Consider the following 27,499-nt stretch of genomic DNA (forward strand, 5'->3'; position numbering starts at 1 on the left):
ACTGGATATTAATAGTCGACAGCATAAAATTAGTTCATTATTTTAAAGCTGCAGATCATTTTTTCGTTAAGCATGCAAGAAATTAATTAATTTGAGACTAAGAATAGGATTTGTTTATTGAGAATAATTAACGGCTTTGAAATCATTTGTTTAGATATTTTCCATTAAATTTCTTCTGTTGAAAATTATTTTCGTTCTGAAAATTCAATTTCCCGTGTTTTCAAAAATAAAAAAAATGGATTCTATTCAATTTTCGTGATCGGTTGTTATTATAAATAATATGAGTCATGGTCAATTAATTATTAACAATTTCATTATAAATTTTCAATTGTTATTAATTTTTTTTTACGGAGAAGAATTCCGGGATTAATAGAAGACAGTCCTTTCAATTGAATTAATTTAATCAATTGATTAAATATTCGGAAATTTAATTAATGAAGTGACAAGGCAAGTGTTCAATTAATTTTTGTACTGAGCAAAAAATCGTAAACATTTTTTTAAACATAATAGAAAATATCCAGAGACTAAAGACGAATTAAAGACAAAAAAAACATTCCCCTTTTAATGATTCCCTATCAGCTAGAACTGCAGAAAAAATATTGACGATAAGATATTGACGATTCTCCAACGAAGATATGACACTTGCAGCAGCAAGTGCTCAGTGCATTTTTGTTAATATCCAAAATGTTTAAAATACCGAACAAATTTCTCATTTTCCTCGGAATTTATTATTCCTCGATTTATGGAAGCGCGCAAGACTGTCCCGAATTCGTAGGTACATTATCTAGCAATCGCTATTTATTCAATTCGCCAAAAAAAACTGTTTTCAAATTAGAAATTCAAATTGTCAATTTTTTTTGTCTCAGGTCTGGGTGGCAGTTGCGTCTGCTCAAAGTGTTTTCCCCCTTTGCAGTGTTCCACAAATAAAATATGCAGTCAAGGTAAAATTAATATTTTTCAATTTCTGTGAACTGAAACAAATTATTATCATCATTATAATTATAACAATAATCATAAATATTATTATCATCCTCCCAATTATCTCTATTATGATTATTGTTATTGTTATTATTATTATTATTGATGTTGTTATTATTGTTATTGAGATTTCCAAGTAAATTCATCAGAGACGACAAATTTCCTGAAATGTCCGCGAAATTCTCTTTTTAATTTTCGATACTGATTTGGGAGGACTTAATTAATTAAATTGGTAATAATAATTTTTTCTATCGATGCGGGTAATGTTTTGAGAATATTTTCAGCCAAATGTGACTCCAACCAGTGGGCGAATCTCCCTTGGAGTCCCTCATGCGAAGATGATGGCTCTTATTCACCGAAACAGTGCAAGGGTGAAGATGCTACTGGTAGATGTTTCTGTTACAATCAGGATGGAAAGAGAATTTTTGGGTGGTCTTGGTTGAAAGACGCTGAAAATATGACTTGTGGTAATATATACTCTATCCTATGACGGCATTATTATTTGATCTTACAGTTAAAATTCAATTTTCATTGAAGAACTGTAAAAATTTATCTCTGAAGTCTATAAATTTTTGAAGACGCATTGCGTTTTTGTTGGTATGAAATTTGAGGAACATCTTTTGGACAGTTCCTCTCCATCTTGAATCGCATATTAATTCCAAATATTTCTCCATCTGAAATCTAATTATAATAAAATTATATTAGATAAATTATTCGCATATCGCATTTTATATTCTTTTTGATAAACTCATCTTTATTATTTAACGCACCCGTGGTATCCAGTACTTTATTTTTTTATACATTTATTATTGCTAATCCCTAAGCAACAGTTGACGATGTTAGGACTCAAGGGAGAAGAAAAATTCGTTGGAGGGGGAGAATCTTCTTGGTCTGAGAGTTTAAAACGTGTGACACCAGCAGCCATTTTATTTTTTAATCTCTCTTGAGTATGCGTAGAGCAACGCACGTTAATTAACACAGAATTATTCTTAATGACTGAATAGATGCACAAATTATCTCTGAATAATCAACAATAGAAGCCACATCGCATCTCGAATTGTTAGAATCATTCATAAATCGGTAAATAGATGAATTCAAATGAATTCGAAATGCAGAATAAACCTGTTACAGCCTGCAGCCGACGAAGAGAGGAATTGGCGGCCACTAGACCAGATCTGTCCCTTCATTGTTCAGAAAACGGTAATTACGAGTCATTGCAGTGTGATAATGGTTTATGCTGGTGTGCCAATCCAAAAACTGGACAGCCCGTGGAGAGGATCTTCCCAGAATCCATGATGAGATATTTATCCTGCTGTGAGTTTTGTCAATTATTTTAAGTTTTGGTTATCATTATTTTATTCATTCTCAGATGACGGGGATGATGTAGGGAGTAAATACTGGCGTCAGTGCGAGAGCAAGAAAATTGCACGTCAAAAGATTCTGGTGAAACTGAGAGCCCATGGACGAGTTTTCTCATTTATCGATGAAGCACTTTGCGATGGTGATGGCAGTTTTGCCTCTTACAGGGTTGACAGGAAAACGTAATTAATTGCATTTATTTTTTATCTTCTAGCTGTATTTATAATTTATTATTAATAATATATTCAGAGTTTTAGAATTGAGGCGATTAACAAAAATTGAAAATTTCAAATATCAATTGGTGTTTGAATGCCTGAAGATTGGTTATATATTAAATGGTAAGTGTATGAATTACTTCAATGATTTGTGGAAATTATTTTTAGGGTATTTTGCACCTGGAAGGACTCCAGCAGACTTGAGAATTATCAAACGCCCATTGGATCCGTCAGGAACATGAACTGCAGTGAGAAATTCCAAACATTTTTTCAATTTTAATTCATAAATTCATAATTTTCTCAGTGAGAAGTTTATAATTTTTTATTTCGTCCTCAGATAATTGGGTTATCTCATTTTATTTTCGTTTTAGACTGTGCGAGAGACACGAGAATTTTTAATGATGAAGGGCTGGAGAATCTCTTGACCTGTGAAACCAATGGGAATTACGAGGCCCTTCAATTCAGCAATGGACGTCCCTTTTGCGTGGACAGCGATGGGTATGCCATCACGAGTCTTGGAGGATGGGGTGATGCGTCGTGTCCCGTGATTTCAAGATAATTATAATTCTGGTCCGACGAATTAACGTACCCCAGGGAATTCGATGATGGAAAAATTCATCTGCTAAAAAAATGCCTGAAATATTCCATTCTCTTCCGTCTTTTCCTTTCCTTCTATCCTACCCTCTCACCAAATCCAAAATTGATTTCCCAATAATCAATAAATCAATTTTGGTAGTCTCTTGACAATAATTTATTATTACTACGAAGAACGTCGAAGAAGTTCAAAGAAGTCGGAGTTTCCTAAATGATTTTTCGCCACATAAATAATATTATGATGACATTTTCCAATGAACATTTTGTATTTTTTAAATGGCATAAATAATTGAAGAGATAATTTCTTCAAGTTTGCAATATTTTGTTGTGCAATCGTTCTACTGTCAAACATACGGCATAATGATAATCAATTAGTTATTTTTTAGCATTTTTCAATTTAAATTGGAGAAAAAAAACACTCAGATACAAGGCTTATTAGCTCAGTTGGTTAGAGCGTCGTGCTAATAACGCGAAGGTCGCGGGTTCGATCCCCTCATAAGCCAATTTTTTTTTCTTTTCGCCATTAAAATCCTCATATGATTCAATACGAAAGATTCCAACGAAAAAATTGAAATTCCAGCCGTCAAAAATATTTTTTTGACTTGGATTACCTCATGATATTCATCAAATCATTCGATCTACCTTCGGATATTGTACGTCTGGGATAGCGGATAAATAAACTACACTCAGGAGTGGGGCATCCATCGGGGAAGGCATGAGATTACTACGTGGGCACCCGATATAAGTATGAACTGTTTAATTATAATTCATAATTATAAACTTAATTATAGAATTTGCTGTATAAAGGATTGCGGAGTGTTCATGCTTGTACCGAGTACAAGCAATAATTGAGTACGTCAATAATTTCCAAAGGAGATCGATTGGTATTGCTGTTGAGTGAGTAAACAAAAATATACCTAATATAAAATGTAATTCAATATAAAGTTCCGCGGTGGGGAGTAATAGTCATTTACCTCTGATGTACCTTTCGACATTCTTACTATAATTAGCCGCGGGGCCAAGATGGAAGTCTAGAGTTTCTCACGCAGCTTGAGATACGACAGATTATTTTTTATTTTTTATTTTTTTTTGCTGATTAACAAACTCTGCTCAAATGTAAACAAATTGCTTTCAGAATAATTCAAGGATAGTTATTGGTATCCATCGTGGGGGGGAGGGTCGCCGGGCGGCAGTTTTTTTTTTCAAAAATTCTTAATCTAACTTTTCATTCTGAAAAAATGCTTGAAAGACTGTTTTCCGTTGTATTTGCGAACATTTTTTATATCTGCGCTCTTATCAACAATTTTATAGAGACCATAAATTCGGTACTGTCTAGTCCAAAAGCTTCTCGAGTGTTCGTAAATCCTGTGGCTCATGGTTTATGAATTTCCGAGTGAATAACAATTCAGATGGCGTCAACCTTGGATTTTATTTACAAAAACACACGAATTTTCTATCAAAAAAACCGACGAAAATTACAATCACTCAAATGTTCATTATCGCAATTGACACTAGTTGTGTTTTAATGAGTTGTCCTCAATAATTAATTGAAGTCATTTAGTGAGGTGAATCAATTAGCAGTCCCATTTTCTAGTATTTCATCAACTTTTTACATTAATTTTTGATGCGCATTGAATTCAAGATTTTTAATTTCTGGAGGTCTATGTCATTTCATATTTTTTTTGAACGAGTCCTCGGTGAATTATCACTTTCGTCTTCTAAATTGAAAAGTGGGCGGGAAGGATCCTCCCAAAGGGTTTTTTTTCCTGAAAAAAGTTAAGAACAATTTTAACAATCTAAAAATAACAAACAGAATTGTTTATAAAACAATTTCTCACTCCCAGAAAAAATCTAACTCTTAGAAATCGATACATTTATGGTTGAGAAATTGAATTGTTAACAAGCAGAAAGTTTTAGATTATGTTCTTTTATTTTTGATAATTATTTATGATTACTATTATTATATTTCGAACTTACCACCAGAGATTTTCCAGTAATCTTGTGCCCGGGATGTCTCCAACTGTTGAAATGGCTGTGCAAACCAATATCCAATATTTGCGTGACACAAAGTCCTGAAAATAAAATGATGAAACTCGAAGGATTTGAATAATTTTGTAATCTACTCACAGAATCATAACGAGGAACACCACGAACAATTGAAGCTTCATAATTCCCTCAATTTTTGTACTTGCCGGACACTTTAGACTTTATCTTCTCTAGCGCAGCTACTTTTATAGCCAAAATATTATCTTATAATAACAATCACGTGTCTCTGGCCTTCTTCTTCTATTTTATGATGTCATTTATGAGCATGTCAGCAGTAAATATGTGGCGACTTAAATATTGATTATGAAAATTCATTAACATTTCAATTTTCGTTAGAAAAGTGCTTCATTACCAGGAAAACTCAGAAAATAATATAGCTTGAAGCAAAAGGAATTGATGGGATATTATTTGTTTTATGTCAACGAAGAGAATTTCTGCGGACAAATCAAAAAGTCAATTATAAAATCCGGGGAAGTCCAAAGGATAATTTTTTTCAATTTTTTTTTTTTGATTTTCATTCAATTTTTGTTATTCTAATTATGTGAACGAAATTGGACTGCGGATTTATAAAAAAATAATGGAAAACCGCAAGAAGAGAAAAAAGAAAACAATGAAATACATGGGAGTGTTTTAGTCAATGGTATTTATTTTTAAATCAGATATTGTCATCCCGAAAATATTTATGTTGATAAATAATTCTGACAGCATTAAGCGATCGTCAAAAGCCCGTGGGGTATTCTAGCGAAATCTTTGTCGTATGAACCGGGATAAATATTCGGGGGATACATTCCAGGATCAATTGGACCGATGATATCAGGTCGATAACCAGGACAAGGCGTTGGGGCAGCTTCAGAGAGTTTTGGTTGACTCACTGGAGTAGCGAAGGAAGCAGCCCTGGAAAATTCGAAGACTCCATTAAATTTCTCTTGAACTTTTCATTAACTGTCAGATCATTGAAAGATGCAACAGAAAATATTCAATTACAACATTTTAATTTATTTATTACCTCCACTCAATTTTTTATCGCCTCATCAGAAAATTAAACAACACCTTTGAAATACTTGTTATTTAAATTCAATTCGATTCATCTAATCAAAAAATTAATAAACGAAATATGAGGAATATTACGAATTGTGGAATCGTGGAATGTTGAAGGTAAATAAATAAAATGTAATACTCACAGGAAGACTGCAAGGACCACTAAGTATTTGAATGCCATGATTTTGAATTCTGCTACTGACGTTTCTATTTTTCTTCGGTGATGCTTCTCTCTTATATCCATCACGCTATCGATTTAAGTTTACGACAGGTGACAGCGGTTTTTTTTCCGGGAACTGGCGATGCTGTTGCGAAAATTCACTGATTGCATCCATTTCCTGGTAGACATGGACAGCCTTGGATTTTTCTGGAAAAATATTTGCGTTAGAGATTCGCAACTCATTGAATTAATCTCAACTTACCGTTAGAAATTATTGATAAATGTTACAATTTATTTGAAGGGATGATCAACAACTGGTGGAAGTATAAATTATTGAGAGTTTATTATAAAAATGAAATCATTCGATTGGGGGAATTTTTGTTTTTTTAGATTTTGTGATTCCGTCGAAGCAATACGAATCAAAAAGAAACACAAATGAACAGTCTGGGGTGAATAATAATTTCTACTACTATCTTGATACAATTTCGGTTTATATTTTACAAAATACGTCTTCTTACAATTCACATAAATACCACCTGATCGTATGATTAGACTTTAATTGTTCAATTTTTTTTATTAAAAAACTAGCACAGAGGTGGAAAATCAAGTTTTGTGAATGAAAAAGGTTTACAGAAAAACCTAGCGCTGTCCTCGACAAAATATTTTCAATTCCTACAAGAATTCCATTAAAAACATTCTTGAATCCTATAAAAAAAATCGATTTTTGCCATTAATTTTATTCAATCCAATAGAAAGAATCCCAACAGAATAAATTACATAAAAAAAAATCCACAGATTTTCTGTCCAAAAACAATCAATTGGTAATAATTTTTAATTTTACTGCAGGAAAAAAAAACAAAAACGACTGTTTCACCAGAATTCTTATAGATCTCCAATAAAATTATCAGAGACTTAATAAAATTCCTCGTAGAAGGCGTCAGGTTTTCCCATCAAATGTTTCCATGTATTTGGAATTATCTCGTTTGCCACTTCACAGAAAATAAACGAAAAAAAGGCGATTTAGATCTAGGGACACTTCCGCTCGACTTGGCTCTTTCCACTCTCCTCGTATTCCTGATTCGATATCCACATCTGCTGGAATGTGCCTATGGACGCGAGAATGGAGCCCCCAATCCAAGCGCCAAATCTCCTCTCAGCACATCCATTAGCACTGATGAGTTTTAATCTCATACTGGATGGAATTCTCATAGATAAATCACGATTGAGACGTTCTGGAAATCCCTGAATGAAGGAATTGCCTCCAGTGACAACAACACTTCCATACAACGCAGGTCTCACATCCACATCACACATTCCAACACTCGTTGTGACAATGTGTCCACACCCCAGCATGGTATTCCCAACGAGACCACCTCTCATCTGGACAACACTGGGATCGAAGAGAGCCTCAGGTATCCTGAACCTTTCAGTGGAAAAATCCTGATGATATCCCGTTGGAAATTCATACTGCACCGCAGGAATTGTCGAAACAATTTTCTCGTCGTACGGTGCCTCAGAGATCTGGAGGACAGTTGCCTGAAAGTCCTGAATGAGTTTTTTAACCATATAATTGTGCCAGGACTTGGTGACCTCTGGGATGCCCTTCTTCGGCGTCCACCTGGGCTTTTCGTGATCCTTGACGACTTCCTTGCTGCCAATCATGTAAGCAGGTGATAGATCGATGTCATTCTCCTGGAGATACTGTCGACACTGCATACTGATGTAGTCACCCCCCAGAGGAGACTTGACTATTGCCTGCGTCAGGACAAATCCATCCTGAACGGGAACAGCTGATGTGTGCGTGGCACCAGAGTCCACGACTATTCCAGTGGCTCTGCCGTTGGCAAATGCTGCCAGGACTGCATTTTTCACGAGAAAATACGCTGGCACGTTGTATTTCTCAAACATTAACTCTGTAAGCTTCTCTCGTTTACTTCGCACGTTCCAGGGTGACTCTGAGAACAGCACTGGGTGGTACTCGGCATCTGATTGGATTACTTTGGAATATGTGTAGTCCAGGACCTTCTCGAAGTGGTCCCAGTCCTCTATCATTCCATCTTTCATGTAGGATACCACTTCCATACCTGAAATTTATCATACGTTGCATTAATTAATATTGTGAATAAATTAGTAAATTAATAAATCGAAACGAATTCATCTAAGTTTTTAATTGAGTTTAAAGATAAATAAAAATTAATTGATTAACAAAATTAGAGGGGACAATTGTAAGAGTTTTTAGTCCTGATTTTAATATATAAATGCCTACCTGGCCTGGGAACATGAAGAATCGTCGTGTCAATATAATACTTCGGCTTTGACTGAGTAATATTGCTATCTTGTTTTTTATCATCGACATCCATTGGTTCTCCCTTGTTGCTTCCTCCATTGGTGTCTTCGCCAATGCCAACGACCGCTGGAATTTCCGCCTTTGGTGTGTCTTCCTGGGCATAACCGACTCTCAGGGAATGATGCCCCAAATCGAAAACGAGGGCCCCAATCTCGTCACCACCGAACAAAATTCCCCCCGACATATTCTCTAGGCGATCAATCCAACGGATTCTGAAAAATATCCATCACTGAATGCACATTTATTTTTCAAATATCACATATAATGAAGTAATCAGTCTTTATTCAGTGAACGATTGTTCAATTAAACAAAATCAACAAAACCAAACAAACGACGCCGGGAGCTCATCAACAATCGACTAATCACAGTTTCAGTTACCCCCTCACCTTTAATTGATTATTAACTTGATGTACTTGTCAATTCCGTTATTGTTGCAAAACTTCACCTTTTTTTGTTACTCTCCTCTAATTAATAATCACCAAAATAATGGTTTCGCTACAAGTATTTGCACTATTCCTTTAGATTTCCTGTTCAGGTTATATTTTTGGGTTTCTCTGCATCACGCAGTAGCGGTAGTGAAAAAAGGCGGCAACTTTAAAAAATTCGACGTCAAATTCTCCAAAACAAAAAAATCCCCTTCACAAACAAAAAATGTAATTTAATAAAAACGATAAAAAAGGAATAGTCCAGAGATAAATACAAATATGAAAAAGTCTGTTTTATTGATTTGAGATTTCCAAGATTGATTTTTATTATTAATGAATTACAAATCAACTCGTCTTGTTCTCCTCCATCATTTGGTGGATGATTTTTCTCCTCTCCTCGGCCCTCCTGAGGTTCGCCAGGACCATGGTCTCGAAGTCCTCGTCGTTAGTCGTCCCAAATATATCAGGAGCCGAGGAAAAACTGGGAAATGTCGAGGGGCCCCTAAAAGCATCCCCTTGTGTCGGAAAAAGTCTTGAGCTCAGCCCTTCTGCTGTCCTCGATCCCGTCGGCTTCGGTCTTTCTGTCCTAGATCCTGTGAGCCCTTCTGTCTTCACCTTTGCCCCCTCCCACATGCCCTCCAGCTTGAGAGGATTCCCCACAAGTCCTCTCTCGATTCCCACAGCCATTTCCGCAGCTGATCTCTCCTTAAACTCCACCAGAGCCCTTCCACCCTTTCCAGACAGCACCACCCCAGAAACATCACCATACTTTGACATAATTCTCGTTAAAACCTCGCGACTGTACCCTCCATTCTCCAGTTTTTCCTCATTATCAACTCTCCACCGGATCTTGACCTTTCCACTCCCCTCGTCCTGCCCTTCTCGCCCTTCTGTTCGATTTTTCCTCAACTGCTGGCGAATCTGTTCATTAATGAAATTCACCTCCTCCTCGACGAGTCTGGATCCCGCTTTCTGGAGCCTCTCGATCTCCTCCTTCAGCTTCTCCTCGTCTGATTTCCCGGATTTTCCAGGTTCCCCGGCATTCCGGAATTTCTCCTCCCTCGCCTCAAGGTCGTCCTTGAATTTTTTCCTCCTGGCGTCTAGCTTTTGCGCCCTCTCCTTCGCCTGCTCCTTGGATTGGAGGACTTTGTCGTATGCAGATCTCGCTGATTCATCAGTCAGGATCTCCAGGACTCTTGACAGCTGGTGGAAGAGCTCCCCTGCTTTTGGATTATCTGGATTTTTATCCGGATGGCATGACAGCGCCTTTTTACGATAGGCTGTCTTTATTTGTGATGACGTTGACGAGGGCGAAACCTCCAGGAGTCCGTAAAGGTCCAGGTGCATTAGCTCTTCCATTTTTTAAATAATTATCCTAATTGTTACTCGTTTATTAGAGATTACAAATTCCTCTTGTTCCCTTTAAATAATTATTCCAATTGCTTTACGTTCTTTAAATAACTCTGCTGTTTTTTTTCATGGTTTAAAAATAATAATAATAGCAATAATAACACGAATTACAGTAGATTCTTTAGGTAATTATGAAACTGTTGTTTATATTCCCATAATCACTATTTGTTTATAACAATTCTCAGTGCGTGGAGTTCTTTGAATTGTGGTATTTTGTTATTTTTTCAAATGACAATTCCGAGTTTTTTAAATAGTTTTGAAGCTTTATTGTTTATTACTTCTTCTGATAACTATTTCGGGTACTCTTCACAGTGCCCGACGAACAGTTGAACTGATAAATACGTTTTCCTCTCGGCACTGGAAAACATAACCTCAAAATTAATTGTCCCTGCGCACGCATCAGTTGCAGCGCCAATTTCAAAGATGCATGGGACACTTACCATGGTATTCACAATTTATTGTCTCATCACAACGTGCGGAGTTAAAACCTTTGGGATAATATTATTTATCTACTCCAGCTATTTCAAAATTTTCTGGTGTTTTTTCTTCAGTGTCGTCGTAATGTCGATTTTTGTTATTTATGCCAGAGGGAGGGACGAGCTGAAGAGAACGGTAGAGGTTATTTTATTTAACTTGATGTTTTTATTTATTAATAATTATTGGTTTTGCGAAGATTGTCAATGGGGAGCCATTGGAGGAGACGTTTGACGAATTGCAGGTAAAATTTCTCGGTTAAATCATTTTTATTCTTTTTTACATCTGAAAATAATTTAAAAAATATATACTACTACTACTACTACTTCTAATAATAATAATAATAATAACAATAATAATAATAAATTATTGATTAATGTGGGTTAATTATTGGTTTTTATGATTTCATTATGTGTAATTAATTAAATAATTAATTTGTATGTATAATTATAATTAATGGAATATAAATTAATCAAATCTTCAGATGTTCGAAGAAATCAGATGCAAATTGACGAGTTTGACTGCAGACCTGAAGTCCAAAGGAATATCGGTAAAATAAATTGTTTGGGGTACGAGGAATTCGTTAGAATATTGTAAATAATATTTTTTTTAGATACATGCGGTGAAAGTGCTCGCGAAATTCGCCACGGGGATGCTTGCGAGAATGGAAAATGATCGAAGAGTCTCAGCAAATCAATGCACAAAATCCGTGAAGACTCTGATGGAGAGTCTTCAATCAATGGAAAATGAAGTAAAAGATATATTTTCTCTGCTATTTTCTCTCTCATACGGATGAGATTCGAATTAAATTCGCAGGTCAAAGAGTTGCAGGGAGAAATTCTCGACATGTCGGAGAGGAGAGTGGGTTTCAAGGATTTATTTTCACAGAGATCGACGGAAAATATCTCTGAGAAATCAATCAACTTTCCGAGAAAATAGAAAATCTAATTCTCTATTTTTTTCTTTATACGTAAAATAGTTTAAAATCGCAACTCAACGATTTCTTCAAGGAATTCTACAAAAATTTTATAAGAGTTTTTATTTCAATTTTATTTAAAAACTATTCGTTTTTGCGAGAATATTCCATTAATTAAGAGATACACAAATAATTAATTAAATTATCAAAATTTCATGGACAGGCAATATTATTGCAAATTATACAATAAAGTTGCATAATTTTTTATAGAATTGCAGAATTTTTTTTTTTTAATTAATTTCCAATAGAGATATTATTCAATATTATTTATTCCATAACGAAAAGTCATGCTGTTCTATTTTTCTCCGTCGATTTTCCTTGAAATTGCCAGTAAAATTTCCGAGAATTTGTTCTCCAAAATGGCGCCAGGTACAGCTGACGCACCAGCTGTGAGGCACCCCCTCCCCTTCGTGGAATACGTAACAGTGATAAAAATACAACTATTGAAAGTAGAAACAAAATCAGTTGAAGCTGGCGAACGTAATATTGAATAACGTGATGAAGTCATTTAAGGAATCGCTTGCGAATGCAAAAAATATATTAATATTGACGGGTAGCGGTATATCGGCGGAATCTGGGATACCGACATTCAGGGGTGCTGGAGGATTCTGGAGAACGTATTTGGCCCAGAGTTTGGCAACACCCCATGCTTTTAAGAGTAATCCATCCCTCGTGTGGGAGTTTTATGAGTTCCGGAGGAATGGAGCTGCTAAAGTACAGCCCAATAAGGTCACTATAATAATATTTATCAATTATTTCGCAGATATCTCGGTAATTATAGAGTCTACAATAAAATTTCAGAGGAACTTTCTGTAGGGGATTCAATTTCCCACAAGAAATTCCTCTAACATTTTTTTCTAAATCCACTCAGTAACGAGATAATTATGGATTATTGTACTGATGTTTGTACCAGTGAAACTAGCACGCTCCAGAATTCGGTTCACTATTCCGGTAATTATCTCGGTAATTATCCACTTTAGGAGAAAATATCAAAAGTTTTTTTTTGTGGGAAATTCAATTTTCCACACAAAATCTTTATGACATTTTTTTATAAATCCACTCGTTACTGATATAAATGCGAAGAGAGAAATAGAGGATATTCCGCGGTTTGAATTCCTCAACTATTTCGCTTCTTTCAGGCGCATGAAGCAATTGCAAATTTCGAGTTGCGATTAACAAGAGAAGGTAAAAATGTGACGGTAGTAACCCAGAACATCGACGGCCTCCACCAGAGAGCTGGAACCAAGAACATAATAGAACTTCACGGTTCCCTCTACAAGACCCGTTGCACAAAGTGCGAAGACATCGAGATCAACCACACAATTCCCATCTGTCCTGCCCTAGATGGAAAATGGTAAAACTCAAAAGATCAGGACAATATCAGGACAGCCTACTCTATTTTACGTACCCCACACATCCACAAAAAAATTACTAGACAACAATCTTCTCTCTTACTAATCAATTTGTCAATTTGTCAATTTTTCTTCTGATTAATATAAATTTTCAATCAAAAAATCTCTGGATAATGACCACAAATCGATATCATGACGATTACCTTACAGTTCTCCAGATCCGGATGCTATGACTTCGGATATTCCAATCGAAGAACTTCCAAAGTGCAAGAAAAACTCTTGTGACGGTTTATTGCGACCACACATAACATGGTTTGGGGAAAGTTTAGATGCTGATGTGCTTGATAAAGCTGGTCAATATCATTCCCAAGAGCAGTACAATCCCTCAATTATTCCATAATTATTACAGCATCTGTTTAAATTATTCAGAGCAAGCGGTGGAGACCTGTGATGCTTGTCTCATCATTGGAACGTCCTCAATGGTCTATCCAGCTGCGATGTTTGCACCTAGAGTTGCTGAACGAGGAATTCCAGTTGCTGAATTCAACATCGAAGAAACAGACGCCACGAGAAAATTTCAGTAATTTTAAAATAATCATTCACTGTCTGCGTCAATTGGGAGAGCAATTATTCTTCAAAAATTTTGCTTCATCTGAGGGGAATATCCAAAATCCATTTTTAGGGAATTTTTTCGCTTCTATTGCAATAATTATTATCATTTAGTTGAACTTTAATTGATTTTAACATTTCTGTAGAAATTATTGGACGCACATTTTTCGCGGTATTTTCATTTATTTATTGTTATTGTAAAATCCATAAAAATTAAATGGAGAGACTGTTGTAAAAAGATTAATATAATCAATCAATATTGAAAATGAATATCATATTGACAAAAATGTTGAGAGAGAATTGATAAGAAAAAATTTAATTCAGGAAACAAATGATTTTCTCAATGCACCAGAAAATTTTGCAATAAAAAAAACAAAAATTCGAGGAATAGACAAGAATCATTAATTAATTATAATTAATTAATTATGTTATTGTTTCAGGTACCATTTCCAAGGGCCTTGCACAGCAACAGTACCTGAAGCACTAGCCTAAGTGCATAAATAAAAAAATGACGTAGTTTAAACATCAACGAATTCATCAATTAGGTCATCACTAAAATCATCGTAATTTATTTAAAAAATTGTAGATAATTAAAAAGGTATTTTCCAAATTGAAAGAAGTCCAAAACTTCCTCTTTTCATTTATTATTCAACCACGTAGAATTTATTGCTCCACCCATAAACATGAACAAATGCAATATGACTGAACATTAATATAATTTATACATTATTACATATTTATAGTATATCATATCGATATTTAACCATTAGACTTTCGTTCATGCGTCCCTGGTGTTTTGGAGTGAATTTCAATTAGTTAATTAGCTTGCATTAATTATCAGTATCATCTTTTATCATCTTTTGATTGGAACGTAATCTATCACAGAGTGAGAAATGGTCGAGTTAACCACGAGAAAACCACTCGTAATTTAATAATAAATAAACCGAGGGTCTTGCGAATGTTAAAATTATCGAAAATTTTTCTCAAAACACATTTTTTTATCTATAAAATATCAAGCGCTAGCTGTAATTGAGTTGTCGTCCCCTTTCGAGTGTCTCGAATATTCTCATTTATCATTTGGCATCTAAGTACTTTGATTTTTCTTAAATAAATAATATCGGGTGTCAAAGGCTCGAAATCAACGAATTCCCGATGGAATTCCCTTTTCGGACTCCCGCCCTTATTGTTCTCGAGCCTTCGACCATTATTTATTATGCTATAGCAATATTAATATAATATAATAAATTCACAAAACAATATTTACACTTCTATTTCTCCTCGTAAAATCTCTTTCTCTTGATCAAATTGAAGAAAAATTAAGAAATAATATTTATAATGTTTATAATAAAAAATATTGTCAACACAGAGAGCTCGGGAAAAATGTAAATAAAAATCTTAAGAAAATTGATAGATTACAAAACAATCGGAATAAATGTTATTGATTGCTTTGTGCACCTTCAGCTCTGCAGACTAAATGAATAATTATCAATAATATTCACAACTTTCTTTAGATCGTCATTTGTTGTAAACTGGTAATTATACCAGCCCCTGTTGCTCATTACTCTAATCGTAATTGAATTATTCTGGCGAGATTAATGTTCCAGATTAGATGCCTGTAGAAAACTTCAAACAGAAAAAGCATTATTGCTTCAAAATAAATAATTGGTATTCAATATTTATCAAATCTCATTAATGAATCGCTATAAATTATTGAAAATATTGAAAACTCAACAATTAACAGAAAATCCATCGAATCTCCACTGGAAAAATGAACAACAATCACAAACCAAGAAACTATTTGTTACTAAAAAAATAGTTCTCCTAAAAGTTTCGACTAAAGTGTTTTTAGAAAATTATTATAAAAAACAGTGCAAAAAGAATACAAAATAGACAATTTTCGTAGAAAAATGAAGATGAAAAACTTTTCCTCTGTTGAATATTTGTCAACAGAACAACAGTTTTAAATAAAAATCCTCGAAAGAATTTCCAAAAAAAACTCGAATATAAATCCCCCAAAACCTTTTACATAATTCAAATTAAATAGAATATTATACAATTAAATCCCTAGAAAGTAATTTTTCCTAAATGATTTTCTGCATTAATTTCAGCCGGAAAAAATTAATTTTCGCGCAAAAAAATCACTGACCGTTCCCTGAACCCTGAAGAATTATCCGGTGAAGGCAGCATCAGTGGCATTGCTCCCAGTGACAGCAGAATAAATGGTGGTGGTTTCAAAACCCTGAGTGACACCAATAGAGCTAGAAATGGTTCTCGCAGTTGTTGCAATCAATCGTTTAACAGTGGTAGTAATTTCTGATGACGAAGTGGTGGTAGATACTGTGGAATTGCTCAAGCAATAGCTCATAATCTGTCCATGCTTGCAGGACTCATCCCTGTCGTCATTAAAAATGATCAACAAGAGTCCCGAAACAGCAACAAAAATTCCCGCCACGAAGAGCCCGAGTGCAGGAAGTTTCTGGGACGAGAGCAGTCCACCATTTTCCAATTTCAGGTAGCAAAGAGCTGGGAGGATGTAGGCCAGAGGTACTGCTGCCAGTATGCCATTCAGCTCAAGAACAACCCCCAGACAATCAGTGGTCATCGAGATAAAATAAGCCACTGTTATTATTCCCATTGTGATGAGTAAATATCGACGATCAGAACCTGCGATGTACATATCGTGATTCTCCGTCTCGTCCGTTCCCTTTATCGCTGTAAGGATCACCTGGGGAACGTTAACTTATAATCTTTTGTTAACTAATAAACAATAAGGGAATGAAAGAAGATAAAATTACCTCACGAGTGACGAAACACTCGATGGGAAAAGTCAGAAGGATTGTTCCACTGAACATGACTCTGGAGAAGTTCATGAGATCATCGTCCCAGCAGTAGTTCTCCATCAGGTCTCCCTGGACGTGTGACGTGAATGTGGCGTAACCAGCTATACCAAAAGCACTGGCTACGATGAATGATGTGAAGAGGGACCAGTGGGTCACTACGTCCCACTTCTGCTGGGTGGCACGCTCGATGGAGCCGTAAATGAGGAATGTGTTGTGGTGACACATGAATGCAAATGCCATTATTCCTATCGAGGGAATTACACCTCTTATCGATGCAAATCTCCAGCTATCGGTGGATTCTGGACTGAAAACAAGTACATCTGATTGTTACTCTAGCTTTCGTCAGGTTTTTATCAGGCTTTTATCAGGCTTCTATCAGGCTTTTATCAGGAAATTGTATTCCTCTATTTTCATTTATAGTGGTCTAGTCTAAGTTATAGGGAAATTATTTTGTAAATAATTCTGGGGAGTTTTAATTGAAATAATGATTGTTAGCTTACACTAGTGCTGCCATTGTGCTCATCCTGATGAATATTGCGAGGAGAATGAAGCCGACGCAGACGAGGGAGAGGAACGATATTTTAGCTAGTCTTGCTACGTTTCTGTATAAACAAAGTGGCACTGTTATCCACATTGTTGCCAGAAGAATCACAACTTCGCGTTTACCGAATATATTATCCTCTCTCAGGCCGAATACACGGATTATAACTTTTGTCACTGTATCGCCGACAACAACGTTGTACGATACCATGGCTGTAATTAATTCAAAGTCATTACCATTATTATTCTTTATGAATAAGAAAAGAAAGAAAAAAAAAGAAATTCTATGAAAATTCTTAAATCTGAGTTCAAATCTTTCCTCGGAGAATTCATTTTATCCTCATAATAAAATTCATGAAGAAAAAATAGAAAAATCAGTACGGGAATTAAAAAAAATGGAAATCTATGAATTATTTATATTTTCACACGAAATATTTCTGCTTTTATTAAAAAACAAACGGAATTTTAAGAAAATTTCAAGGGAAGTCCAATAGAATCTATAGAATTGTAATAAAAATTTTACAGAATTCGGAGATTTTTCCACAAAATTTTTAAATAAACAATGCAATTAAATTACCAATGAATGGATAAATGAACTGGAGTGTTGTGAGTATGTAAAATCCAACTCTTCCAAAGCTAGCTCTCATGAGTCCTTGATAGCTCATCTCCCCGCATAAATGTCCACTCCTGACCATGAGAATCAAGGAATAATCCGTGAGAATAGCAACGACAATCAGAAGACCGATCCCCAATCCAAATCCGGACTGGTGTAGAGCATAAGGGATTCCTGAAAAATGGAAAAATGATAAATAACAATCTTTTCTCATCTTGAAAATTAATTACCCACCAATTACTCCACTCCCAATGATGGAATTGATGAAATTAAAGCTCGCCAGTGGCAGACTGGAGAATTTCCCCGACTCATCCTCCTCCTCCCCCTGAAATCGATGGCAATTAATCCAATTAAAATCTTAAAAAATTGCCAATTAAAACTGAAAATCACCAGTTGAATTTCGTGAGGTGAATTCTCCTACATTTTTATCTACCGCTCCTTCACTAGTTGAAGTCTGCGACAATTAGATAAATTAAATAAAATGAAAAAGAATAATAAATTGGTGTGGCATTTTCCTAGAGTCTTTTAGTCATGCTCATGCCTTCAATCAGCGATTGAAAAATAATTAGTCATTTGGATTTAACATGCGCCAAGACATTTCTAAATAAAAATGTCACTTTGCTGAAGTTATAATCACTTTTAATGATACATTCCGATGGCATTATTTATGTTTATTTGCTGATGGTTATGATGCTGAAGACCCAAAGGCGATGACGGTGAGCATGATGAGCAAAAGATCATTAACAAACATGAAAAAATTGAAGAAATATTTGATTAATCGGAGGCCCCAGAGAGACAACACCATTATCTTACCCTTACGAGCTGTCTCATATCGTCGTAGGAGTCATCGGTTCCCAGGCTGTTGCCCTGATATTTCGGTGCATGCGAATATTAGATTGTCAATCATCAAATTTTTACAATTCATTAATTCCAGTAATTCATTCAATTTATACAATTCCTTTCAATTCATTCAATTTATACAATTCCTTTCAATTCATTCATTTTCAAACTTTAATTTGTTCTCGACAACGAAATATTTTAATTAAATATTTTAACTAAATAAAAAATATAAATAATAATAAATTTTAAATAACAATACAAATTATTTCTGCCTATTGCAGCATCAAAAATATTTTTCAATTTTCAATATTTGATGTTTCATGATAAAAATGAGAATTAAACAATTTTAATTGGTCATTTCATTGAGTTCAATGAAATTCACGGGTTTATTTCTTTAATTTTATTGTTAATAATTAAATCTTGATGTGAACTGAACGGAATTTGAATGATTTACGGGAAATAATTCAGGAGTTAGTAAAGAATATTTTATTTCGGTGAATTTTCTTGGAGGAAAAATTCATTAGATTTAGAAATTTTTGTAATTAAAAATAGTGGAATAATTGGGGAATGATATTTCAAAGTTTGTGGTGATGATAGCAAATATTTTGGTGATGAATGGAATTAATCTTTTGTTGTGTTCGCTGATACGAGCTTTTGTCTGTGCGAAATATTGTGTACATTGGTGTGAGATAAGAGGAATGAGTAACATTTATGAATATTATTGCATAATGAACGTGAAAAAGTTCAATCGGGTCAGACTCGTAAAGAATGAACTAGGAAAAATTGAATTGACATGTCAATGCAAATGAGTCTCAATTCTTTTTAATGCAATCCACATTCCGGAATAATTCCGATCATTAATTAGGCGTGTGGGTGATAACACTGATATTTTCGTGATTAATTGTATCGCTATTAATTACCGAATTGAGTACTTTTCCATGGAGAGCAACCCGGAATTATCAACACGATTTTTTTTATAATTAATATAAAAGTTGAGTGTAATATTAAAAAAAAAATTCAATATTTTATCTTCAAATTGAATTTGAAATTTAATTTTTAGAGATCAAGAAATTGCATTAAAAAATTATTGTAATCAAACAATTTAACTCAAAATAATAAATATTTTAGATTAAAGAATGATTGAAAAAATGAAAAATATAAACAATGAATGTTAAACTAAACGAGAATAAAACTGAAATGATCTCAAATGAAAGCTCAAAAGATCCAAAAATCAAAAGATCCCAGAAACATAAAATTCATCAGAAATATCGATTTTATAAATAAAAAAATTACTCACATCTTCGTAATTTTTCCTGGCATCCAAAATATAGCTCTTCTCATCGACACTCCTGGAGCTTTCCTGTGCCATTTCCAAGAACCTCGATATCCCAAAGAAAATCGTATATATCACAATATCTGAGAGCAGCTGTTTACGAAGGGCTCGCGTCTCGTAGAATCCGCAAGATCACTCAGTCCTTCGTGTACAAATCGTCACATGAGAAACAACTGCCACCGAAAAATTAGTAAAAACCTCAGAAGTCTTGAATAATTGTTGAAATAAATTGACGAGTGATAGTACCAAGGGATGAATGAATGTGCGGAGGCGGGTCTCTATTATTGATTGACAAAGTTGTGTACATGAACATGTACTTGATGGGAATATCTCAAGTGGTGTGAGACCACCAACTGGCCTCGATGGAGGTACCTCAATGCATCCACCACTCCCACGCCTGCGCCAGTCGGAAATATGATCCACCAGGTGGTAAACAAGATGATATATCAAATGTCAGACCCTTGGAATTTTCTCATTTCGCATTTTTAGAGGTTGAAAAAATTTCATCAAACTCCTACTCCTGAATTATTCAGCGTTGAATTAAAATACAGATTTGAATTTCAACGGATTTCAATTTCAATCGCAATTATCAATCTCCATTTTTTGTTCTTCAGAGTTTGACGTCAATAAGAAATCTCTTGCTCTAATTACATTTTTTCTGCGATTCTAAAATCGAAGGACTTCGATCTATCGCGGAATTTCTATTATCGAAATTACGATTATAATTTGATCTTGGATTATTGATTAATTCAGTTCAAATTCGGAAAATCGGAAATCATTAATTATTGAATAATCAATTAAAATGCCAAAAATTCAAAAGATTTAAAAAATTTGAATTGTTAATTGCAAGAAATCTTCGTTAAATTTTAATTGTCAATTTCTTTTATTTAGTCTCAATGGCATTTTGCTTTTACCGAAAATCAAATTCTCATGACATTTTATCATTAGAATATTCAATTTATTATTTAACATTTCAACATTTCTACGTCGTGACATGTACTGAATTCAAACGAACCGCCATGGATTCTGCGCGCTAACCGCGACGCAGTGGTTTTCACGAGTGTTACATATCGAATTGAATAAATAGAGAATCAAATTGAACATTGCGACTCCCAGATCGGTAAACTCCGAGATTTTCCGTCAATTTCAATCACAAAATACTATAACAACAATGGGAAGTGTAATGGGAATAATCAAAGGAATTTACTGCGACCCATTCAAGTGGTAAATACTATTTTTTACACTTCCCTGTCTTTTTATTTGCATCTACATGTGGAGTAACCTCAAACACCTGAGACTGCACGCCAAAAATAGAAAAAAACAATTTTTGCACTCTTTCTAGAAATTAAATACAACTATTTTCTCCTTCTAGGTCGATAGTTAAAAGCGTGGGAGTCTTCGCTGTGGGTGTTTCCATCGCCCTGGAATGTCGAGGGGTTGATTTCATGCAGCCAATTACGCCATAATCGTCTAATCAATTTAAAAATCCCGCAAATCATCAAGACCATCACCAAGAAAATGTAAAAACTCCACAGGCTCTTACACCCACGAGTTACGCTTTATACCTCACGTTTTGTTGATAGGCCTTTTATTTTGTACAAAAGTGAATATATGTCATCATAAACTACTAAAAAGCCTCGAAATTAATTCCCAAAGAATTGTTTCCACTCCAAAACCCAGAAAAATCTGTCAATATGTAAAAATCGAAGTTTTTCGTTCAATAATCAATAGATATTTCCTCTGCGATACCATGCGATAGATGCGATACAATCAGCTGATGTGATCCTAACCTGTCAGTCACGGAAATAAATATAAAAATAAAAAATGGTCTGGTACCTGTAAACTCCAAAAATTTATAAAAATCCGCAAAAAAAAATCCCCTGAGGACTATTCAAAGTTAAAAAAATGTGAGAGTGATAAAGTTGCAACAAAAACTGGCAAAACCATTCTACAAGGGGATAATTTCAGATAATTCCCTCCACGAATGCCCACATAACCAAAAATCGAGAAGCTCCTGAATTTCTCTGAGAAGACTCCAAGACTCCATTTAAAACCAAATTCAAGATGACATTTCTCCCAAAGTCCTTTCCCCTGCCCTCACGTCCCCACTTCATCGTAATCTCCCTCATCTTCACACTTTTTATCTTATCAATGATTTTCTACCAGATTCTCCTGTTCACCCATCCATCATCGGAGCTCACGTACCACCCACTGGTCCTGGGTGATCTCTCAACAATTCCCACCATCACCTTGACCTCCAACTCCCCAACCACCACCATGACAAACATCAGCTGCACCCATTTCACATGCTTCAACATCTACAGATGTGGTTTTCGTGGAAACAAACTCCTGGTGTACGTCTACCCTCCGAGGAACTTCCGGGATACAACAGGAATTCAAACCCAAATGTCGAGGGAATACTACGAGTACTTGTCAGCGATAATCTCGAGCCCGTACTACACACCAAACCCGAAGGAGGCGTGTCTCTTCGTCCCCTCCCTGGACACTCTGAATCAGAATCGTTTAAACCTGAAATTAACGTCGCAGTCATTAAAATCCCTGGATTTCTGGAACAACGGTGAAAATCATCTAATCCTGAATATGATTCCAGGTGGTTTACCAGATTACAACAGCACCCTGGACGTTCCAGTGGGCAGAGCAATGCTAGCCACTGGTGGACCATCATCTTTGACCTTCAGGAGTAATTTCGACATAAGTATTCCTGTGTTTAGTCCAGCAGCAGCTGGTCTCCACCAAAAATCTCCAGAAAGGAGAAAGCACCTGGTGATGGCCTCCCAGATGAACATCAACTTGGCTTTCGAGCAGGATTTGATGGAGATCGCAGCGGGGAACAAAGAGCTGTTGATACTAGGTGCTTGTCTCCATCACAACCCCATGTCCTCGAGCATCAGGTGCCTAGGAGAGAAGGTTTACAAATATCCAGACATTCTACAGACCTCCAACTTCTGTCTGGTAATCAGGGGAGCTAGACTCGGTCAGAGTGTCCTCATGGATTCACTGGCTTCTGGATGCATTCCAGTGATCATCGAGGATTCAATTGTCATGCCATTTGCTGAGGTAATCGACTGGAGACGAGCTGCTGTATTTATCCGGGAGGTTGACATTCTCACCCTGACATCAACCCTCAAATCCATCTCTCCAAATCGAGTTGAGGAATTGCGACGTCAGTGCTATTGGCTCTGGCGAACATATTTCAGCTCAATGGAGAAAATAACAACTACCATGCTGGACATTCTCTCTGATCGTGTATTTCCCCATCTATCTCGAGACTACAACCACTGGAATGTCCCCGACATAAACAAGAATCCCCTGTTTCTTCCCATAACAGCTCCAAAGATTCATGGCTTCACCGCTGTTATCCTGACATACGACAGAGTGGAATTACTCTTCTCTCTGATAGATAAAATAGTCCAGGTGCCCAGTCTCTCGAAAGTCCTCGTCATCTGGAATAATCAGAGGAAGGATCCACCCCCACCGTCCAGATGGCCAAAGCTCAGCAAACCCCTGCAGGTAATAAAAACAAAGGAGAACAAATTATCCAACAGATTCTACCCCTACGAAGAAATCGAGACTGAGGCTGTTCTCTCTATTGACGATGACATCATCATGCTGACGTCTGACGAAGTGGAATTCGCTTACGAAGTCTGGAGGGAATTCCCGGATAGAATCGTTGGATTCCCATCGAGAACTCACAACTGGGACAATTCCTCGAATCTCTGGAAATATGAAAGCGAGTGGACCAATAGAATATCCATGGTTCTCACTGGTGCAGCTTTTCATCACAAATACTGGAGTTATCTTTACACAACCTCCATGCCAGGGGACATTAAGTCTTGGGTCGATGAGCACATGAACTGCGAGGATATCGCTATGAATTTTCTCGTTGCCAATGTCACGGGGAAGGCACCGATCAAGGTAACGCCGAAGAAGAAATTCCGGTGTCCAGAGTGCACCAATACGGAGATGCTCTCCGCTGATTTAGCGCATATGGCGGAGAGAACACAGTGTATCAACAGATTCAGCAGAATCTATCACACAATGCCACTCAAATCCGCGGAATTCAGAGCTGATCCTGTGTTGTTTAAGGACGTCTTCCCCGAGAAACTCAAAAGATTCAACGGCATTGGAAGCCTTTGAGATTCCATTCGCCATTTTGTATCTTAATTGTTTTGTATTCTTCGTTGTTAATTTATAGAGAAGTAATAAATTTTTATTTAAAAATGTCTCACTTGTCTTTTTTATCGGAATTATTCATTGTAATTGGAAAATTCATTAGTGTAAATAGTGATAATTGCAATAATTAATTATAGGAACTACTGTGGAGCTGATCATGATAATTAATTTTGTTGATTTACTTAACGAAAGACTTTGAAAGACCGATAAATTATTTATCCGACATTTCTTTAGACCAATTAAATTGAATCGTTTGGAATCACTGTAATACGATTGGGCAGTCAGAACAGCTGTTGTACTGCCACATTCTGCGGTGTTTATAATCGGCTCTGGAATATTATAATTTATTTGATAAAAAAAAACAAGAGGAATGGATCGTTGGATACATCAAAGTCTGTCTGGACTCCTGGACTATCCCGTCAGCGAGGAGATGATTCAGTAAGAACTAAATTATTCGAAGAAACCTCTCGGCTTCAAATTAACCTCCAAAAATAATTCCACCAAAACCTCAGGTACATGATGACAATAGAGAACGAGAGGGACCTGGACGACTTCTTCAAGAACTTCTTGGATCTCAATAACTCGAAACACAAAAATTTCATTTTTGAACTGAAAAGGAAGAAAGGTAATTCCAGAGAATTTCCTGGTGAATAATTAATGACAAACGCTTAATTACAGCTCAAGAGAATAAATTCACAGGGTATAGAAAATCTAGTGACATTGACAGCTGCTCCCAAAAATCAAAAGACAAGAAAAAATTGAAGTCGAAGGAGAAGGAAGTGGTGGAGGTACCTGAGACCTCGAAATCGGAGAGGCCAGACAAGAAGAAGAAGTTCGTAAATTTATATTCAGTCAAGGGTAACAATATTGCGGTTTTTTTAAAAGGTCGAGTGAAGTGTGATTGCGAAGCAAAAACCCACAAACTCATCAACAATTGCTTGACATGTGGGAGAATAGTATGCGAACAGGAGGGGGCGGGTCCCTGTTTTTTCTGTGGTGAATTGGTGTGCACTCCGAATCAACAGAATGTCTTGTCAACGAATTCCAAAAATTCAGACAATCTTTACAATAAATTAATGGAGCAGAAACCGAGTAAAGCAGCCCTGAAGCAGAGAGATAAACTCCTGGAGTTCGACAGGAACAGCGCGAAGAGAACTCGGGTAATCGATGATGAGTCTGATTATTATCAGTCCAGCAATAGTGTATGGTTGTCCAAGGAGGAGAGGGCGGAGATGGAGAGGCGAGAGGCTGAGATGAAAGAGAGAAAATACGGATCGAGATTGGAGAAGAAATTTACTGTTGATATTTTTGGGAGACAAGTCGTCGAGGAAGAGGATGACTCCGAGGAAATCTTCAAGAGACAGCTGGAGGCCCTGGAGACAAGTGGAGGAATCGCCGAGAGAGCGCTGGATCTGATTTGTCCGACATTCCAATTTGATCGACCAGTGGTGAGTGTTTTTATCGAGTTCTTTAGCTTCTAGTGATTCTCAATTGTTCTCCAGCTGTTGATAAACTTTTGATTGCAGTATATGGAAGGGGATTTATCTGTGAATATTCCCTTGAATAAAAATGAACCGATGATTCATCGGGTCCAGGATAAGCAGCTGCTGGAGATGGTCGACGAAGGCCTCTGTCTGTCGATGCATCAACCTTACGCATCGCTCTTGATCTCTAGGATAAAAAAACACGAAGGAAGGACATGGTATTCCTCACATCGAGGGAGATTATGGATTCATGCCGCCTCCAAGACACCCTCCACCGAAGAAGTATCAAGCCTTGAGCATCGATACAGAGTTCTCGTCAACCAGAATATCAAATTTCCTAAGGAGTATCCCACGAAAGTTCTTCTCGGTTATGTTACGGTAGTTGATGTTCTCCCTCAGGACGAGTATCGGAAAATTTATCCTGAGGGGGAGTCAGACAGCCCTTACGTTTTTATTTGTGATGATTTTTATGAATTGCCCATTAAATTTCCAATGCCCGGCAAAATGAAAATTTATAAATTGGATAAGAAAATTCATCAGGCAGCTCTCAAGTGCGCCGAACGTTTTTCCAAGGTAAATAAAGAATAATTACTTCATAGTGCATGAGAAAAATTGCGGGAGCATTGGATTTTCAATTTGAAATTAATGAGAGTATGATTCAAGTGAAATTTATGAATAACAGTGTCATATTTTTATGAGAGTGAATTAAATTGTGAAAATTCAAAATTGAGAATTTCATTATTCAGAAGGCAAATAATAATTCTAGATCATACATTCTCCACCATCTTGCGTATTTACCAGTGTATCAACAATCACGAAATTCTGGGAATGACCTTGACCATTTTCAGAACTCGACAATATAATTTATGATTTTTGTATAGACTCCCTCCAAAGTTCAATCACATTTTTAATAAACTAAAACCTCTATCAACATGAAAAGAATGTCTACAATTTATTTTCTTCCTCCAGAATCAGACACCACGTGCCATCTAACAGTCAAATAACCACCAATCACACACAGAAAAATAATCGCCCAGCCTTGAAATTTTTTTCATACTCCAACCGCGGTAATTTACCAGAATAATTCATAATCCACTAATAAAATTACTACTAAACATAATAGATACGTTATAATATCATTATTTCTGATTATACCCATGATTTTATTTTTATTTTCTTGAAAATACGTGAACGAATCTTCAAATTTTCTGCGCGCCACAGCAGCGTGCGGCCATATTGGCCGACTGCGCGGATCGATGCGCACTAGTTTCAACAAAATGTCGCATCAATTGAAATAAAATGAAAATAAAAAACGGATTGCCATTTCCTATGCGTAAAAGAGATCTCATTCTAGCTAATGAGTACGTCAAAAAACTCGAGAGCATTTAATTATTTTTACATCATACAATTTATGTTAATTAATGCTCGATTATCGCTGACAACACCATTATCCATATCTCAGCAGGTGTGTGACTTTGAGTTATCTCAATGATTTATTAATGACTACCTTGTGTCTGAAATGTAATACTTACCTGGAATTTTCTGCTTACGTCAGCTGATAAAAAGCTGGTGATGTTTTTTTTCTAGATTTCCATTAGAGATAACCGATCAGAGGAAAGACGTTTCCACAAAATAGGTCTTTCTCGATCCCAGAGCCATCGCAATGTTTTCT

General features: G+C 35.9%; 9 protein-coding genes and 1 non-coding gene across 17 annotated transcripts in view; 6 read left to right on the plus strand and 4 right to left on the minus strand.

Annotated features, from left to right (window-relative positions):
* LOC105265746 (phosphotriesterase-related protein) overlaps positions 1 to 59 on the minus strand; it is a 4,206-nt gene extending 4,147 nt beyond the window's left edge. Inside the window, exon 1 of the mRNA XM_011303436.1 lies at positions 53 to 59. Within this exon, the coding sequence (XP_011301738.1) occupies positions 53 to 59 (7 nt within the window). The remainder of the gene's footprint in view (positions 1 to 52) is intronic.
* Positions 60 to 623: 564 nt separating this feature from the next.
* On the plus strand, positions 624 to 4,173 carry LOC105265566 (uncharacterized). 5 transcript variants are annotated; one of them, XR_892084.1, is made up of 8 exons: positions 624 to 775; positions 867 to 941; positions 1,263 to 1,445; positions 2,110 to 2,292; positions 2,348 to 2,519; positions 2,721 to 2,800; positions 2,924 to 3,891; positions 3,938 to 4,168. XR_892084.1 is itself a non-coding variant. In XM_011303117.1 (7 exons), exons 1-7 carry the CDS (start codon positions 685 to 687, stop codon positions 3,109 to 3,111), a joined length of 858 nt encoding a protein of 285 aa, XP_011301419.1. In that variant the 5' UTR covers positions 624 to 684; the 3' UTR covers positions 3,112 to 4,173. The 5 variants fall into 5 exon arrangements, 2 of the variants coding, with proteins under 2 accessions (XP_011301419.1, XP_011301418.1); XR_892085.1 differs by having other exon boundaries at positions 3,954 to 4,168; XR_892086.1 differs by having other exon boundaries at positions 2,924 to 3,874; positions 3,954 to 4,168.
* TRNAI-AAU (transfer RNA isoleucine (anticodon AAU)) lies at positions 3,576 to 3,649 on the plus strand. The gene has a single exon. It is a non-coding gene; the product is annotated as a tRNA-Ile (tRNA).
* Positions 4,174 to 6,864: 2,691 nt separating the features above from the next.
* Bap55 (Brahma associated protein 55kD) lies at positions 6,865 to 9,287 on the minus strand. The gene is made up of 3 exons (XM_011303118.1): positions 9,124 to 9,287; positions 8,657 to 8,949; positions 6,865 to 8,474 (listed from the first exon to the last, which is right to left on the minus strand). Exons 2-3 carry the CDS (start codon positions 8,919 to 8,921, stop codon positions 7,417 to 7,419), a joined length of 1,323 nt encoding a protein of 440 aa, XP_011301420.1. The 5' UTR covers positions 8,922 to 8,949; positions 9,124 to 9,287; the 3' UTR covers positions 6,865 to 7,416.
* Positions 9,288 to 9,456: 169 nt separating this feature from the next.
* LOC105265570 (dnaJ homolog subfamily C member 17) lies at positions 9,457 to 10,918 on the minus strand. Its single transcript, XM_011303120.1, has one exon. The coding sequence runs from the start codon at positions 10,519 to 10,521 to the stop codon at positions 9,508 to 9,510; it is 1,014 nt and encodes a 337-aa protein (XP_011301422.1). The 5' UTR covers positions 10,522 to 10,918; the 3' UTR covers positions 9,457 to 9,507.
* A 60-nt stretch (positions 10,919 to 10,978) lies between these two features.
* Positions 10,979 to 12,117, plus strand: LOC105265569 (uncharacterized). The gene is made up of 5 exons (XM_011303119.1): positions 10,979 to 11,184; positions 11,246 to 11,290; positions 11,531 to 11,596; positions 11,660 to 11,797; positions 11,863 to 12,117. The coding sequence occupies exons 1-5, from the start codon at positions 10,996 to 10,998 to the stop codon at positions 11,983 to 11,985; spliced, it is 561 nt and encodes a 186-aa protein (XP_011301421.1). The 5' UTR covers positions 10,979 to 10,995; the 3' UTR covers positions 11,986 to 12,117.
* A 281-nt stretch (positions 12,118 to 12,398) lies between these two features.
* Positions 12,399 to 14,610, plus strand: LOC105265571 (NAD-dependent protein deacylase). Its single transcript, XM_011303121.1, has 5 exons — positions 12,399 to 12,751; positions 13,162 to 13,376; positions 13,585 to 13,727; positions 13,804 to 13,954; positions 14,424 to 14,610. Exons 1-5 carry the CDS (start codon positions 12,521 to 12,523, stop codon positions 14,473 to 14,475), a joined length of 792 nt encoding a protein of 263 aa, XP_011301423.1. The 5' UTR covers positions 12,399 to 12,520; the 3' UTR covers positions 14,476 to 14,610.
* Positions 14,611 to 14,617: 7 nt separating this feature from the next.
* LOC105265575 (putative sodium-coupled neutral amino acid transporter 11) lies at positions 14,618 to 27,445 on the minus strand. Of its 4 annotated transcripts, none has more exons than XM_011303127.1 (8): positions 27,360 to 27,445; positions 20,114 to 20,322; positions 18,790 to 18,843; positions 18,211 to 18,301; positions 17,941 to 18,150; positions 17,324 to 17,576; positions 16,779 to 17,127; positions 14,618 to 16,708 (listed from the first exon to the last, which is right to left on the minus strand). In XM_011303127.1, the coding sequence occupies exons 2-8, from the start codon at positions 20,183 to 20,185 to the stop codon at positions 16,151 to 16,153; spliced, it is 1,587 nt and encodes a 528-aa protein (XP_011301429.1). In that variant the 5' UTR covers positions 20,186 to 20,322; positions 27,360 to 27,445; the 3' UTR covers positions 14,618 to 16,150. The 4 variants fall into 4 exon arrangements, with proteins under 4 accessions (XP_011301429.1, XP_011301428.1, XP_011301426.1 ...); XM_011303126.1 differs by lacking the exon at positions 27,360 to 27,445 and adding an exon at positions 20,396 to 20,875; XM_011303124.1 differs by lacking the exon at positions 27,360 to 27,445 and having other exon boundaries at positions 20,114 to 20,875.
* sotv (exostosin glycosyltransferase sotv) lies at positions 21,181 to 24,395 on the plus strand. Its single transcript, XM_011303123.1, has 2 exons — positions 21,181 to 21,373; positions 21,522 to 24,395. The coding sequence occupies exon 2, from the start codon at positions 22,214 to 22,216 to the stop codon at positions 24,305 to 24,307; it is 2,094 nt and encodes a 697-aa protein (XP_011301425.1). The 5' UTR covers positions 21,181 to 21,373; positions 21,522 to 22,213; the 3' UTR covers positions 24,308 to 24,395.
* Positions 24,611 to 26,475, plus strand: LOC105265573 (activating signal cointegrator 1). The gene is made up of 4 exons (XM_011303122.1): positions 24,611 to 24,781; positions 24,856 to 24,968; positions 25,022 to 25,791; positions 25,870 to 26,475. Exons 1-4 carry the CDS (start codon positions 24,714 to 24,716, stop codon positions 26,413 to 26,415), a joined length of 1,497 nt encoding a protein of 498 aa, XP_011301424.1. The 5' UTR covers positions 24,611 to 24,713; the 3' UTR covers positions 26,416 to 26,475.
* Positions 27,446 to 27,499: the final 54 nt, after the last annotated feature.

This window comes from Fopius arisanus, unplaced genomic scaffold, assembly GCF_000806365.1.
Source record: "Fopius arisanus strain USDA-PBARC FA_bdor unplaced genomic scaffold, ASM80636v1 scaffold00031, whole genome shotgun sequence".
Taxonomy (NCBI): Eukaryota; Metazoa; Arthropoda; class Insecta; order Hymenoptera; family Braconidae; genus Fopius; species Fopius arisanus.

Bases quoted from the DNA above. Each gene is read 5' to 3' on its own strand.
- LOC105265569 (XM_011303119.1), top strand. From the start codon at position 10,996: ATGCATGGGACACTTACCATGGTATTCACAATTTATTGTCTCATCACA. The intron at 11,597-11,659 runs GTAAAATAAATT...TATTTTTTTTAG, and splicing joins TGAAGTCCAAAGGAATATCG to ATACATGCGGTGAAAGTGCT. The intron at 11,798-11,862 runs GTAAAAGATATA...TTAAATTCGCAG, and splicing joins TTCAATCAATGGAAAATGAA to GTCAAAGAGTTGCAGGGAGA.
- LOC105265571 (XM_011303121.1), top strand. From the start codon at position 12,521: ATGAAGTCATTTAAGGAATCGCTTGCGAATGCAAAAAATATATTAATA. The intron at 12,752-13,161 runs GTCACTATAATA...CGCTTCTTTCAG, and splicing joins CTAAAGTACAGCCCAATAAG to GCGCATGAAGCAATTGCAAA. The intron at 13,377-13,584 runs GTAAAACTCAAA...ATTACCTTACAG, and splicing joins CCTGCCCTAGATGGAAAATG to TTCTCCAGATCCGGATGCTA.
- LOC105265566 (XM_011303116.1), top strand. From the start codon at position 685: ATGTTTAAAATACCGAACAAATTTCTCATTTTCCTCGGAATTTATTAT. The intron at 1,446-2,109 runs GTAATATATACT...AACCTGTTACAG, and splicing joins CGCTGAAAATATGACTTGTG to CCTGCAGCCGACGAAGAGAG. The intron at 2,293-2,347 runs GTGAGTTTTGTC...ATTCATTCTCAG, and splicing joins GATGAGATATTTATCCTGCT to ATGACGGGGATGATGTAGGG.
- LOC105265573 (XM_011303122.1), top strand. From the start codon at position 24,714: ATGGATCGTTGGATACATCAAAGTCTGTCTGGACTCCTGGACTATCCC. The intron at 24,782-24,855 runs GTAAGAACTAAA...CCAAAACCTCAG, and splicing joins GTCAGCGAGGAGATGATTCA to GTACATGATGACAATAGAGA. The intron at 25,792-25,869 runs GTGAGTGTTTTT...TTTTGATTGCAG, and splicing joins TCCAATTTGATCGACCAGTG to TATATGGAAGGGGATTTATC.
- Bap55 (XM_011303118.1), bottom strand. From the start codon at position 8,921: ATGTCGGGGGGAATTTTGTTCGGTGGTGACGAGATTGGGGCCCTCGTT. The intron at 8,475-8,656 runs GTAGGCATTTAT...GATAAATTTCAG, and splicing joins TCTTCATGTTCCCAGGCCAG to GTATGGAAGTGGTATCCTAC.
- LOC105265575 (XM_011303127.1), bottom strand. From the start codon at position 20,185: ATGGCACAGGAAAGCTCCAGGAGTGTCGATGAGAAGAGCTATATTTTG. The intron at 18,844-20,113 runs GTGAGTAATTTT...CCGAAATATCAG, and splicing joins CCAGGAAAAATTACGAAGAT to GGCAACAGCCTGGGAACCGA. The intron at 16,709-16,778 runs GTAATTTTATCT...AACGTTCCCCAG, and splicing joins AGTGTTTCGTCACTCGTGAG to GTGATCCTTACAGCGATAAA.
- LOC105265570 (XM_011303120.1), bottom strand. From the start codon at position 10,521: ATGGAAGAGCTAATGCACCTGGACCTTTACGGACTCCTGGAGGTTTCG.
- sotv (XM_011303123.1), top strand. From the start codon at position 22,214: ATGACATTTCTCCCAAAGTCCTTTCCCCTGCCCTCACGTCCCCACTTC.